Genomic DNA, 16,121 nt, shown 5'->3' on the forward strand with positions numbered 1-16,121 from the left:
CTGCTTTCTTCACAAAATATCAAAATTTATATCGTCTATGTCACAAAATATCAAAGTATATATCGTCTATGTCATCTAATGTGATATCGGGTATATTGATCGATCTATTGATGGTTCCAAGGTTGTAGTCAACATTCAATTCAGGTTTAATTTGAATCCGAACCTAGTACAACAGTTTTCTAGGTTTGACTCTAGATTCAGTACCACAGTTGTGCGGGTTTGACTATGGACCCAGTTCCATAGTTGAGGAGTATGAGTTTAATTTGTCTCCGGACCTAGTTCCACAGTTGTGTGAGATTATTCTGACTCTGGACCCAGTTCCAGTTGTGAAGGTTTAATTTTTCTCTCAACCCAGTTCCACAGTTGTGAGGATTTAATTTGTCTCTGGACCCAGTTCCACTGTTGTGCAGGTTTTATTTGTCTCTGAACCAAGTTCCACAATCCATTTTTAAACTACTCCATTTCCCGTGTAAATTGCGTTCGCAAACTGAAAAGTCATGAATATTTGTTGTATAAACAGCACATCTCAGCACTAGACAAATGAGTTTCATGTTGCTGAATGAATGTCTGATTGTGTGAATGATGATTAAAATCTCTGCCGGTAATTGCTTATTACCACATGAAAGGTTGATTAATTAGATTCGTCGAATCAGCGTTAATTCAATTCACATCGTCGATAGAAACATATGCCATATCATTTTGTCATTCTTTAAACCCGCTACTTCATGCATGTTCATTTGAGGGACTGGATCGAATTGAATCTGTGGGTCAAATTAACACACAAAACCATAGAACTGGGTCTAGAGACATGTTAAAATCGCACGACTTCGGAACTGGACCCAGAGTCACATCAAACCTACACAACTGTGGAAAGGATCCAGAGTCATATTAAATCCACACAACTGTAGAAATGGGTTCAGAGACAAATCAAACCTACACAACTGTGGAAGTAGATCAAACCTGAAAACAGTGAAACTGGATTCAGAGACAAATTAAACTCACACAACTGTAGAAATGGGTTCAGCATCAAATCAAACCTGCACAGCTATGGAACTTGGTACAGAATTAAGCTCATGAACGTAAAACGCTCGAATTCAGAATCTCACCCCGTGCTAGGTAAGGAGGGGTGAGTAATAGCTCAACAAATCGAGACGACAGTAGATTACATCGTCTGTTTCCCCGCTTACCCGTTCGTTCGTTATTCAACCTTTTGTCACGGACGACGCTTTATTAAACATGAAACAAAAATAGATGCATTAAATGCGAAGGTATTTCAAAGGCGTTCCCATGGCAACAGAACTACTACCGGAAAATTGCGATGCCCTCGGCAACCGTACTAATAAATATAGATATATGCATATGTATAGATATATATATGTGTATAAATATTTAAGTTGTAAAGCCTTTTTTAAATTGATTGTTCCATATTTTATGTTTTTGCGTTAACTGCATTTAGGCTAAAAAATGATACCTTATTTCTCATTTCTGCCGAGTTTAAAAGTTGACGCGGCCGGCCGCCTATCTACATGTTACTTTTTTAAAGAAATAACAATCAAGCTAACAATAACAGACAACAGACCCGGTAGTTATAGAAATGAATTGATTACAAATTTTATCGCAATTTACAAAAGTGACCTGGCCGATTAAGAGAAACAAGGTATCATTTCTATTAGCCTTGTTGCAGTTTGGTAGAAAAAACTTTGCGTTATTGGTACATCGAATATTGGGCAGGATAATGTACGTCCACCAATAAAAATGCGCAACCAATAACGGAATGGTAAATGAGAATATTACTGTTATAGTTAAGTGTTTATTGAGTATGGGGACCATGTAAATACCGCAATGAATAACTAACAGGGCCGTTTACGATGGGAATTAAGAGCTGCGCAATACCAGGTCAAGTGATAGATGACACCGCAACGCCATCTTGTGATCGCTTCTCTTCCCTCGAGACTTCAATTCAGGAATGATTTAAAAACGTATGTGAAGAATTAGAAAAAAAACGAACACTTGAAAATATCAGGAATGAAATATGGAAATATATTGTCTCAGAAAATATGTTGAATGAAATTATAACTTTGGTAACATTGAACTTTGCTCTCTTGGTCACAGTGCATAGTGAATATTTGGTGAAGCAGGAACTGCATGGAAACAAGCGTGAAATGATGTCAACCTACGTTAAGTGCTATCAGAAACAATTTGTATTCAAGAACATATCAACATTGAAATATGAAAGTAAATTCCAAAATATTCCAAAGCTTACAACTCAAAACCTTTCAAGAACTCCCTAGTAATGTTAATGTTTGCAAATATCAGAAAGAAGCACAAACGCTATCGAATAAACATTTCAAAAAATGTTCAAAACGTTCTGTAACACCTTGAAACACAAGCCAGTAACCAGAATGTCAGTGCTTACAGGGCTTCAATGGGAACATTGAATATGGAAGAAAATGTCATGTAGGGCCTTGAGTAACACCTTTCCAACAGTTCATGCATGCGAGAATAGTTATCTCATTCATCAGATGGCTACGAATCAACACAAGAAGAAAATGCTCAAAACATTCAGCAATAGTTTAAAAGACAAGCCAGTAACAAGGATGTCAGCGCTTTCAGTGTTTTGAATTGGAACATTGAATATGGAAGAAATTGTCAATATGAAAAGTAAATGTGAGCCGCAAGCTTCAGTACGACTGTTCCAACAGTTATCTATTTCATTAGCAACGCGCGATTGAAAATCTAGTGGTCCGGGCGCGTCGGGGCGCCGGTCAAATTCTCGCGCAGTAAATGCATTTCGTTCAACGCTTGAGTCAAAAACGGTCGCACCGTGTTCAACTCCATCAACGTCAAAAAGTTCAACTTGGCGTTCGTCGAGTCGCTTTTCACGAATAAATCGACGCTACTGCGTAATTTCGACATTCGTAAATCCCAGATATCCTTAACGAGCGTACGCACGTCGTCCGCTCGCGGAATATCGTCGGCGGCAACGTTCAACAATAACTGCGACACCTCGACGTAGAATTCGTCGGGCATTTCGGTGAAAAGTTCCGAATCGATCTCCGCCTGTTTCGTCGCTTCTAACGCTTCGACGTTCATCCACGCAGGTGGCGTTATCCGACATTTTTGGCGCCGTTTCAAATTGACGGCTAGCCACAATGGCACGTCGTCGACGGCGACAGCTGCCGAAAACGGACCGACGTCGCCGCCGATCATGTAAAGTTTAGCGAGCGTAAAATTCGGCACGATCGTCACGGCGCGTTTCTCGGCGAAGAATTCGACGTCGGCCGGATCCATATAGTCGTACATTGTTGTCGTCACCGTGGCCGCGGCGCCCGTCGATAGACCCGCCTAAAACGATACAAACAGAAAAACGACGGATGGTAGAGTGAATGAAACAAAAAAAATACAATGTGGTGGAGGTGTGTGGTGCTAGTTGGGGATAGGGTAGGAATGGAGCTGAAGGTACGGCTGTGTTATACTAAAGTTGTGCGGTACGATCTCTAGAGCTCTGGAGTCGTTCAAGCTATTTAAGTTTACGCGATTTGGACTTCGGGAAGGGAACCTCAGTAGGGTGGCCACTTTCCGCCTGTTCGAATATCCTCCTGAGTGAATCAGAGAAATTCCTTGATCTTAAATGTTACAATTCATTCATTTCTTACTGAATTATGCACTAATAAAGAACTACATGGTCAATAACATCATTCAATTCCCCGAGTTTTCCAAGTTCTTGGTAAAATTTGTCAAATTCCCTGAGATTTCGCCCTGATTTTTGTCTAGATTTTTCTGATTCCCATAGTTAACCTGATTTCTAAGTTAAGTGGCTTTCCTACTAAGGCATTGATACAAGTTGAACGGTGAGGGCAATTACCAGAGCATGCTTGAAACATAAATGAAGTGTGAATGGGTTTAAGGTCGACGACCCTGAAGCAGTGGATTTTAGTTTGTACGTGGTAGTGATGTTTAAAAGAAGTCAGTAAGGGTTTGAGAAGGGCATGCATGCGAACAAATACTCCATGAAAACTAGCTGCCGAGTCTTTATCAATTTGTAATTTCATTCACGTTTCAGTTCTTGTTACCAATTCCGAAACTAAAACGTTTGTGAAGCACTTTACCAGATATTCCTATCTTTCGTTATTTTGGATTTTAAGAGTGTTCAGTGTATCATGCTCTCTACTTCTTAAAGTGCAAGGCAATTTCGCAACAACGGCAAGCACATTATCATGACATTCAATGCAGACATTAATCAAAAGGTCCGATTTAAGTGAAATATTGCCAATCTTAATCTAGCTATAAATAATTTTCCAATTCACCAGTTCATCCCTGTCTTATTATTAAACTGTTTTCATCTGTTTTACCAATTACAAATTAAACACCTACTGCACGACTGGGGGTGTTTTTTTTACAAGTTTTACGAAACAACATCAAGATGAAATGAGATGATAGAAAGAAGACTAGTTCGACTAGTTCAATGGATGGGTTAAGAAGTTTTCGTCAACTTATCCAACAAGATTCATGGGAGCCATTGCACAACAAACATTGAAAATTCAAAAAATTAAGTCTGGACAATAAAAATTCTCTCAAATTCCAATGTTTTATCTGGGTTTCTGCCATTCACAGTGACTGGATTTATACTTTCAAGTTCATAACATTTTCCAAGGCATGCTCTTTAACTATCATTAACGTTAGTTTATCAAGATTCGATGGATCTTCTTCATCTTTTCTATATCGAACATATCCCATCAATGTCAAATTTCTCTCTCCTATCGCTCAAGATGAAGATTCTATTTAAGTAAGTGATAAATTTTCCACATGACGAGACGTTGAACGTTTAAATCGGTATCTGAAAAGTCGATCGTATGCTTTAGAGTATTTCTGTACATTACAGAGACATCAAACAAGATACTAAAACTGCCTGAAGATACAGATTGAGGTGATACAGGTGGAACTTCTTCTTCACGAACTAAATAACAACAACAACGACGGAAAACACATGCAATGATGGAATACGCTCACAGCGAAGAGATTAAAGCTTTGAACTGTTGTTGGAACATCTTCTCTTTAAGCGGGAAGGATGGTTTACGATGTTACAGAAAGGAAATGATGGAGACTGATAGCAGAGGGATGGGCAAACCTAGTTTCAGAAAGTAAAGGATGTGGAGACAGGAGAGTCGAGCAAAAATTCTTTACTGATGTTGTTGATGAGTGAAACAAAAGGATGAACAATGATGAACTTCTTTGACGAACACAAAACCTGGGAATGGGCAAATAAACGTTCCCAATGTTGGCTAAAGCTATTTGAAGTGAAGTGGAGATGAGTAATGACAGAGAAGATGATGATGTAGACAAAAAGAACAGGGAAGGGATGGGAGGCAGGTTGTCTCCTCACATTAGGCAGAATGTTTGTAATAACAGCCATACTGTACCCAGCAATGTCCGGTATTGCCGTCAACACTACGATTTAAGACACTATTTTAAACCGGTCATCGTTTTAGAGAATATTCTACTTACAATCAGCCTTAAGATCATTAATGGACTTAATACACGACTAATTAACTGAGCCCTTGGAGTTTAAGTACATTGTTCCCTCAGATGCACGAATTCAAACTTGCCAAATCAAAAAGTACTGCAAGGGCGATTTTCAAATAGGGCCTTCGTAAAAGTGAGCACACCATCATGTCACATTTAGGTGGCACCTGGTTGATAACGGTGATCTTTCCATACATTTCTCGGATAAGCAAATTTCCAGATATATCATTTTCAAATTTCCTGATATCCCAGTACTATGAGAACCATGTTAGTTAGCGCACCAAGGGTTGAAGAAGGTATCAGTGCAGAGCCTAATGGTCGCTGGTTGGTGAAGATGATTTTCAAGAAAAACTACTGAAGAAAGTTGCCCTTGGGCAAGCAATTGATGTATCAAAACTATGCTATGTGAAGTGTACAGTGAAATTCCCGTATATTTCTTGGATTAGAGGAAAATCTATAAAATTCCCAAATTTTTCCAAAAGGGAAAATGTTATTCCCAGGTTCTTCCAGATTTCCCAGTGCTGTAGAAACCACGCAAGTTGTCAACCAAGGGTTGAGGTAGGTATCAGTGCACAGTATGAAACCACAGACACTGGAACAGGGTTTGTAACAGCACTGTGGGTTCGTAATGATTCAAATCTATCATTACCTGCTCGATGAGATATTTCAGTAACTCGAGTAACGACGACGACAATGACTGACGATGTTGATAATAATGATGATGAATATAGATGACGAAGATGAAATTGATCTATCGAATTACCCGTACAGATTCATATTTATTGATGCATAATACCTATATGTTACATCATAGTATGAAGTATACCATATACAACTACCCCTCACACATTCAACATTGAAGCGTTCAATGTTAACAAAAACATGATATAGGCCTAAAGTCTATAAAATGTTTATCTAACATTTCGACTATATCCTAATAGTCATCTATATCCTAATAGTCATCTATATCCTAATAGACATCCTCAGGAATACTGTATTCCTTGAGCTAGTGTAGTTTATTCACGACTTTATCCTAATAGTCATCTTCAGGAATACTGTATTCCTTGAGCTAGTGTAGTTTATTCAACGTTTCGACTATATCCTAATAGTCATCTTCAGGAATACTGTATTCCTTGAGCTAGTGTAGTTTATTCAACGTTTCGACTATATCCTAATAGTCATCTTCAGGAATACTGTATTCCTTGAGCTAGTGTAGTTTATTCAACATTTCGACTATATCCTAATAGTCATCTATACCCTAATAGACATCCTCGGGAATACTGTATTCCTTGAGCTAGCGTAGTTCATTCAACATTTCGACTATATTCGACTATATTCTAATAGTCGTCTTTAGGAACACTGAATACGATTAGAATACTGTCAAAATGTCAAATAAGTTTACTAGCTCAAGGAAGCACTCAGACTTTATATTTTTTTTTCGTTATTATTATGGGATTTTATACATAGGGCCTATATCACAACACAGATAAAGTGTTTGATCAATGGTCATTGAGCTGATATAATATCAACCATCTTGACGTGAAGTCTGTGGATGATCAAAATTTTGAAAGAATGATGAAAAGAAAATGATATAAGCATCGATCAAATTTTTTGAAGCTAGAAACCAGCGGCGCAAAAACTTATCGCAAATTACAAACTCCATCCGAATTTCTCGTCTAACGCCGTGGCGAAGATGACAATGACAAACGATGAAATACGTTAATCGAATGAAACATTTTCTCCCGCCGTTGAATTTCAGTTTTTCGCTCGGTTTTTACTCCGTTAAATTTTCCCGTTACCGGCGACGATGTATACTGTCATCGCCATAGGCGCCGCGAGCGTTTTTGTGTTCGGAACGTTAATTAAACGTTTTCATCTCATCTCTACAGCGGCGGCGACGGTCTGTTACGCGTGGGAGAATGAGCAACACGCGCAAACGACGTCGTCGTCGTTCCTTAGTCACGTTTCGTTAATTTCGACAATTCAGATTTTTTGTACCTTCGCCGAGAGAGAAAAAGTATAGAGAGAAAATGAACTTAATTCGAGCGTAATAGAAACCAATTCTCGTTTTCATGTCTGAGAGCAATGTGCGGGATTCTTCAGACATTTCGGCTGTTTCTATCGACATTAAATGTCTAATCAAACTATCAACTACTTGGGCGAAGATATTTTACAATCCGGGGGCTGGTTCCGTTATCCTCCCTAAGAAATAAGACCAGTCCAAGAACATTTCAGTTCAATAGCCAACGTAACAACTCAGGACTAGTCTTAAGATTTAAAACCACTTTTGGACTTACCGGGGTATGTCTCCACTGTGGAGCCGGACCCTGGACCCAGTTAACAGTCATGACCTAAGTCCCAAAGTGGTCTTCAATCTTAAGTCTAGTCTTAAGTTGTTACATTGACTACAGAACTAAGATGGTCTCTAAGATGGTCTAAGACTGGTCTTAAGTTTAAGCCATGACATGCTGTGAATCTGGCTTCATAGACCAGATTTCAGCTTCCCAGTTGTGAGTCAGAGTTAAAATTGGTTCATTTTAAAACTATTTAACTCCGGACCGTCAACTAACAACTGAGATTTTGTATCAATGGGTCCACATCTAATTTCTTAGATGATTATTTTATAGCCACAATAGAAAACTACTAATTTGGTTCAGATCGCCGATAATATTTTGTTAACGAGACGAAAAACATGAATGCAGCTGCCCATGCACCAGCACGCAACAGCTTCGTGTATCGGCAAAGGCTAATGCATCACATATACAATTACAGAGATACGATTACTTATAACGATATGATTATGTTACGAGTTGAGTTAAATATTTCCAGAGCGCACGACGCGAAGATAGACATATTTCCGTCAACTGCTGTCACTAATGGCGATAAATCCTAACAGACTGTTCGCGTTCACATGGAGGATTCTGACGTCGTCGATCACGCGGCGGTAATTTCAGAAATTTTAAAACGTCGAGTATGTATTCATTATTCATCGCGTCGATACCAGTGATAGCACACGTAATAAACACCTTCACAAATTCGATGCCAGAATTATCTTCTTTACCTCCAGGGTCCAGTTCCACAGTTCCGAGTTGAGATTTAACTCTGAGTGAACTCATTGAAAATGAACTTTAACTCAGAGTTAACTCTAACTCACAACTGTGGAACTGAGTCCAGTATTGGATAACGTACAGACAGGCAATTCGAAGAAAGGATGTTCAACTTCATGATAAAGTTAGAGTGAAATATATTGGTTACTCTCATGTTTTTCTTAAAGCTAACTGCTAAGCATTTTTAACCTGATAACTTCTTGCGAATTTAAGCTAAGATGCAGTGACAAAACATGTTCATCACTTTAATGCGCGAAGATAAAACAAAAATCTTAGAGTTGTTTCTCTACGATGGGATAAACCTCACTTACCAGAGCGGATTTTGCATTCTTCAGAAACGTTTCCATTTTTAGAGAATTTACTGCTGCTGCTGCTGCTGCTGCTCGGTCAACAATAACCTATAAAATAAATTGAAAATTGATAGAAAGGAAAAAATACATATTTGCTGTGTGGAGTGTGGAGTGAAGGGCGAAAATACCATTCCATGAAATATAGGCCTCGATACTCTATTTAGCCTTGCATCATCTAAAGTTTCGATATAGATATATTGCAAGGTAACCCTCAAAACCACCGAGCGCCATCCAGGATGTTATTAGCAAGTTTGCGGTTTCTGTATTTAAATTACAACTAGAGGAGTCAGAAAAGAAGACTCTTGGGAGGTAGTGCCCATCCTCCCCAAGCCGGATCGATAAACTTCAGCACCCTATGCCGGATTTATTCCCCATTCCGAAGGTTTCCGGTTGATTACACACACACGCACACACAATCTCATACACCTGTCACTCTACACGGATCATCCGTAATAGGGACGTGAGAGGAGACAGAATTCGCTACACATCATAAACGGAGGTGTTTTTGATGTAGGAAACGTACATCACAACGACAATTCATTTGGGAATTTGGTTTTTATGTTTCCGATTCGCATGCAGCAATAACGCTGGAATAAGCTAATATTTTCCGTCACTCCCCCGGGACGGAACGGTCGTCGATAACCAACGACGATGCCAACAATGAAAATAACCGTAACCCGAGAGGATTATCGCTAAGACACAGATAAAGAAATAGAATCTTTATGGATGAAAAAACAAAGTATTCAAAATATGAGCGTATCCTAATAGTTATTGTCATGGAGACAATTGAAATAATTATGCAAATTAATGCAACTCGATACGCTATTTGTAAATTAAGACTTCTCGCGTTGCCGATGTTCAAGAGCTGTATGATCGAGTGTTAGGTAAAATCTTGTCAGTTTCCGATGTAGTCACCTAATACGATAAAAGCGTCCAAACGAATTCTACCATGAAATCGGATGATTAACATTCAAAGATGATTTAACCCTTTCAGTGTGTCTATACCGCAGTGCGGTGTATAAGTCAGTGATGGACTTTGCTAGTACACTGCATCGTGGAGTATCAATGTAATTACTTTTTTCTCTAATGAATGAAGGCAGCACCTGTCAAACATAGTGGTATATTTGTGGAATATACACATTGGCGGTATGCCCATCATTCATTGCACAGGGGTTATTTCTAAAAATTTTCAAATCATTTCCAGCGCTTTCAAGAATTAATTAGTCAGCTCTGAAAGGGTTGATTTGCATGTGAAACTGACAAAGGGCTAATTTTAATGGGTGTGTTTAATTTAGATGCGTTCAAGACTATATGTATTTGGATTTTTAACATAACATTTGTCAAGAACCGCCTATGTCTAATGTTCAACTTCAAGTTCATTTCATAGAAAAAGCAAATTATATAGAAAGCGATAAAAACATCCAATAAACTTTTCTTTCAACAACCCTTGTATGCCCTCCTACCCCGCCATCCTGTTCGGCCCTAATAACACAGGCCTCAAATGAGCAATTTGCACGGAATGTTAATTGCTAAAATCACACCCCAAACCACTTAAGACTAGATCTAATATCTACTTTAACATCTTCCTCAAAACCATAAAACACGATTAACTGTGGCTCCCCCGATGATCATGAAAACATAAAACGCAACATAACGGGTGGATTAACCGTCGTCGTCTCATCGGTGACCGCAACAATTGTCACCATGGATACCACGCGAGTCTCAGGTGTTCGCTAATTGTTTAATTGGCTGAAAGTGTCGCCAGTGACGGCAATGAAGATTCAGATGAATGATGCCATCGGCGGAGTTTCACGCACGAGGACGGTGGAAATTGTTTTTTTTTATGCAAGGAGGAGCGAGCGTTCGTTGATTCCCGGCACGCTGGTAGCCGTCGACGACAATGGTGTATCGTCGTGTTGATATATCAAAGGAACGCGATATGATTAAAACGCAGCGGAATGCCAACTCGATATCGTTCGTTCATAGTATCGTACATTTTTAAGACTAAATTTAATTTCGTAAAAAATAGAAGCGAAAGCAATCAATTTACAGAACGTGCGCCGCTCCTAACATTCGAAATAGTCATACCCAGAATGAGGTAGAAACCGTAACTGGAACTGTGTCCAGAGTTGAAATTAACCGACACCACTGTGGAACTGGGTTCAGAGACAAATTAAACCCACGCAACTGTGGAACTGGATCCAGAGTCAGTTGAAAACCACACAACTGTGGAACTGGATCCAGAGACAAATCAAACCTACACAACTGTGGAACTGGATCCAGAGTCAGATTAAACCCACAGAACTGTGGAACTAGTTCCAGAGTCAAACCCATACATCTGTAGAACCACATCCAAAGTCAAATTAAACCCACAAAACTTAAGTTTGCTACTGGATCACAATTTGGTCCAACCATGTTGTAACTGGGTCAAAATCATCCCGTACGAAGAACTTCTAACTACTGATCTTTCCATGATCCTCAGGTGTCTGATAAATCCCGATGCCAGAATAGTTGTTTGACCTTTTTCTTTCTCCTATAATCACAATGTCTCCCAATTACGAATGTCATCAATACTTTAACTAATGACCATCTCTACATAAAACACATAGACACATATATACATATACAAGATGTTACCAGCGCTAATGACACAAGGAGATTGTCTATAAACAGAAATAGCTCCTCGGAATGCATTTCCTTCTCTTCTTATCGAAATGGGTCCCCGAAAACAGTTTCAAACAAACGTCTTTAACAAATGAGCAAGTAATCAAAGGTATGAAATATTCCATTCAGACAGAAACTCATTAGCCCAATAAGAGGCTCAAGGTATATTTGTGTCATCAGGACAGAAAGGTCATGTTGAAACACTAACAGGTTGCCGCCCAATGGCCACCAGTGCGCCCAAAAAATCTTGGGCAATGTAATAGACCAATGAAGGTTCAGCGGCCAGGGTTTGATTGCTTCGTGTTGAAACACTAACAGGTTGCCGCTCAGTGGCCACCAGTGCGCCCAAGAAATCCTGGGAAATGTAATACACCAATCAGGAGTCTGCGGCCAGGGGTTGAATTGGCATAAGCTTCGGCGGGAGGCAATCAAACCCTGGCAAGTAAGGATGTCTCAAATGTCGCAGAACGTTGAGCTGATTGGGAAATGGCAACAGTAATTACAAGTGCTTTCAGGTAATGAACTCAGAAAAATGTATAGGCCACGAAAAAAAACCATCCTCATCACCAATGATGACAATCTAGTTTAATTATCGCCATGGCGATGATGAAGAGTTTTCTCCGCAGAGACTACGTGCGATGATAACAGAGGTTATATTTACTTATAAACAATGAGGCAGATTTGTCGGCGTTGTCAATGTAAAGTAAATCCAGGGGCGGCTGAATTGTGAAATCAGTCCATAATATCAATGACCTAAAAAATAAATCCTATGGAATGAATATAATGAAATGGTCCAATTTTAATGTCATTTCCTACAATCTCACTCAACTCTCCCTCAAAACACTTTGAGAATTTAATGATACCTGACAACAACTAAAAATACGTATCATCTTGAAAGGTGAAATTCGTTATAATTTTCCAGTGCCACATGAAATGCTTCACACTATTTCGGAAGACATCTTCAATATTCCATAAAACCGAATATGCCGACATGCCACACCACGGATGGAAATGCAAAAAATGCCGAGGCATCGTTATCAATATTTCATGGAACACGAGAGGAGGTTTTTAGAGTGGTGCCAATACTTTTACGCGAGATGAGAATTTTTTTCTGCCTCATACAAAGGGAGACTGCAAAGTAGTTTTGATGCCATTTCGCGTATTGATCAATCCCACCATTAGTCCATAACGTCAATGGCCGAGACTTAGCTTTGCGAGGGTGAAAATCAGCTGTAAAATATGGCGGTAAATAACGAGACTTCGATGTTATTATACGCAACAGACTGTGGCGTAATTCAGATATCTATCTGCTCTGTCTCAGACATTCGACAGATTAAGCACTTCTTATTTATGATCGTCCTCAGTTCATATGGGTGCTTCACCAGAGTTACTTTAGTCCAGACTTCACATGTGTTCAGTGCTTCACTGGAGACATTTTTAATTGAAAATGAACTACAAACACCAGATATTAGACATTTTATCAGATCACTTTCAAAAACTGATCGTCCACACTTCACATATTGTGTTCAGTGCTTCACCTGAGACATTTGTAATTGAAAATGAACTACAAACACCAGACATTAGACATTTTATCAGCACACTTTCAAAAACTGATCGTCCACAATTGATACATGTTCAGGACTTCCTCTTTGATACCTGCATAACAGTGTAACCCTGTACATGTATTCATAAGATCTTCGGGAGAATCTCAACAAATCCATCACTCAAGCTCTTAAGCATCGAACAGAGTTACCAGAAAGCAATAACCGGCTAAAAAAAACCTGCGACGATAATGGCGCAGTTTATCCACGAAGCTAAACATTAACCTATGTTTCGTATTCACGAGGGAGAGAATCTGTCACCTGAACTGTCTCTCGTATATTCATCCAAGGAAATAAAAGCTCCCGGTATCATTCATCACACGGACGAGTAGTCCACTAAATTGAGCACAACATCACAAACAGAAGTAGTACTTCTAGTTCCAAATTGCACACAAGTTACTATGAAACTCGTCAATGGAAAAGTGGACCATACCACCATAACACATGGAGCTATTTTTTTTCGGAACTATCACTGAGCTAGACAAGTTACTACGGAACTCGTCAATGGCAAATTGGATCGTACCACCATATCACACAGAGGTATTTTTTCATCCAGAACAATCACTGGGCCGTCCCAGCTGCTAAATATGATTTCAGGTCTCATGTACCCACTTTCTTCTACATTAAGACAAAAACACCTTTCTCAACCTTTGGATGCAAAACAATTTAAATGTTACTGAGCTATCACTGCGCTTACTTGTCACCTACCAGAACAAAGGATTGTCTGATTCCATACAGTACTGGAGCCAGTTGCTCAAAAGTTGGTTCAAGATAACCAACTTTTGAGCAACTGGCTCCTGGATGTTACTGAGTTACCTAACCACAATGCGATGCAATGTACTAGAACACCTCCCCATATATATGACAAATGTCTTGTTGTACCTATTCCTCATTAGATCAACAACTAGCTCATATAACATGATTTTCAAGTCCCATGTGATGCTCATTGTTACTGTGTACTATTGCGCTGACCAAAAAATGAAATAAAGGATTGTCCATAGATCGCAGGATGTTACTGAGATATCAAACCATAATGCAATACTAGAGGACTTTCCTATATTATAATGTCTTGATGTAACCATCCCTGATTAGATCAACAATTCATATTACTAGATGATTTTCAGGTCCCATATGATACACTTTGTTACTGACCAATCAACCGTCAGGTACTGTGGGATTACGCGACGTCATGACCCATCCCTCATATATAGCAACACAAATGACATCGCAGTTTGTCGGATCCCCAGTGTCAGTGATCGTAATGTTATTACCGCTATACTGCGCTGACCTATCCAATACCCCCATTATCTTACGCAGTAAATGATCTCGAAAAAAACAAAGGTTTTCTTTCCTGAGCTGTCAACCTCCTTGACATACGACACTGCCTGACTAACTGCGCTGACCAATGGTTTATATCATCAACATGCAACAAATAAGTCTACAATTGATGATGCTACTTTGACATATAACCTATTACATAAGTGTTGACCAATCCCTAATGCGCCATTAAAACTGGTATCAGGTATGAGCCCAAAAGTGGTCAAGCATTTTCAGGTCTCCGGTTTTTCTGTAGTGAAAGCTTGGGTACCGTGTTGACCAATCCCTTATGGGCGATTACATCCAATGAGGAATCACCATCCAAAAATCGAGCCCAAAATAATGCCCTGTTTATTGCAGGGGCACTTTACATCGCGTTCCTAACAGGAATGAATATAGACTTCTAACTGACTGCAGTTTTTTGCTACTAGTTAGTACCAAGACAAAATCTAGCATGCAACCACAGCGAACAGGGCTGTCGACCTCTGAAAAGTTGCTATCAGTAACAAATTGATTTTTTTTCAGTGAAAATTTCATTGAAACATGAAAGACAATGCTCAAATTAATCGGTTATAAACAGTAAAATCCTTGATAACTCCTTGATCCTTGATCTTTCATATTTCTGTTCAAATTAATCTGTAATCAACAGTAAGACCCTCAGTAATATGTTTCATATTTCTGTTCAAATCAATCTGTTATCAACAGAAAGACCCTCACTAACATGTTTCATATTTCTGTTCAAATTAATCTATCATCAACAGTCCCCATAAGACCCTCAGTAACATCTTTCATATTTCAGTATGTGTCAAACACTAATTAAATCAGTATTTCACATTATAAAATAGTTACAAATACTGAAAAGTTGGCAGCTCTGAGCACATAGAAACTAGATAAGTTTGCTTTTTTGGTTCTCTTCGTTCATTAAAACAGCGTACTGTGCCCTTAAGATCTTTGTCATAGGTACACGCGTTAAATATTAACACGGCAGAGAATATTCTTCAAAGTTAATGAAATAAAGCTCGGAAACAAGAGTTTGTTCATTCATATTTACTGCGCTCACGCGCCCACGTACACTTGTCTGCCGTATCACTCATCCATTGATCTATCCCAATAAAGCGCTCTCTGATGATCCGCGACAACATCAACAACATCCATGAGAAATATTATGATAATACTAATATCGTACAAATTGAAGGTAGAAACCACGCCCGATTATTCACTTGAGGCAATGAGTGATTTATAACGTTATTACAGCCACGCGAACAGAGCAAAAACATATATGCAGACAACAATCGAAAAATACATCCGATATGCATTGTATCAGAGTATCAGACATATGGCTGCCTCCATAGATCTCACTATGACATCATAGAATTGATATTAGGGGTTTGTTAGAACCTTCGAGAAAGTGTGGATACGTCCCTGATTACATCATCAACTTGATGTTATCACAAATCTCATGTAAAAAATGGCTGCGTCCACAAATACCCCCTAAGACATCATCCAATCGATGATATGAACACTTCCGGAAAAAAATGGTCGTTTCCATAAATCTCAGG

At 39.1% G+C, this 16,121-nt stretch overlaps 2 protein-coding genes across 3 annotated transcripts in view; both read right to left on the reverse strand.

Annotated features, from left to right (window-relative positions):
* The window catches only part of LOC141913953 (exopolyphosphatase PRUNE1-like), a 34,187-nt gene that overhangs the window by 11,472 nt on the left and 6,594 nt on the right, over positions 1–16,121 (reverse strand). For both annotated transcript variants that reach the window (XM_074805183.1, XM_074805184.1), the window contains exon 2: positions 8,942–9,028. In XM_074805183.1, coding sequence (XP_074661284.1) covers positions 8,942–8,977 — 36 coding nt within the window. In that variant the 5' untranslated portion in view covers positions 8,978–9,028. The remainder of the gene's footprint in view (positions 1–8,941; positions 9,029–16,121) is intronic.
* LOC141913955 (DNA replication complex GINS protein PSF2-like) lies at positions 2,034–3,790 on the reverse strand. Its single transcript, XM_074805185.1, has 2 exons — positions 3,657–3,790; positions 2,034–3,345 (listed from the first exon to the last, which is right to left on the reverse strand). The coding sequence occupies exon 2, from the start codon at positions 3,301–3,303 to the stop codon at positions 2,737–2,739; it is 567 nt and encodes a 188-aa protein (XP_074661286.1). The 5' UTR covers positions 3,304–3,345; positions 3,657–3,790; the 3' UTR covers positions 2,034–2,736.

This window comes from Tubulanus polymorphus, chromosome 12 (assembly GCF_964204645.1).
Source record: "Tubulanus polymorphus chromosome 12, tnTubPoly1.2, whole genome shotgun sequence".
Lineage (NCBI taxonomy): Eukaryota > Metazoa > Nemertea > Palaeonemertea > Tubulaniformes > Tubulanidae > Tubulanus > Tubulanus polymorphus.

Bases quoted from the DNA above. Each gene is read 5' to 3' on its own strand.
- LOC141913955 (XM_074805185.1), bottom strand. From the start codon at position 3,303: ATGTACGACTATATGGATCCGGCCGACGTCGAATTCTTCGCCGAGAAA.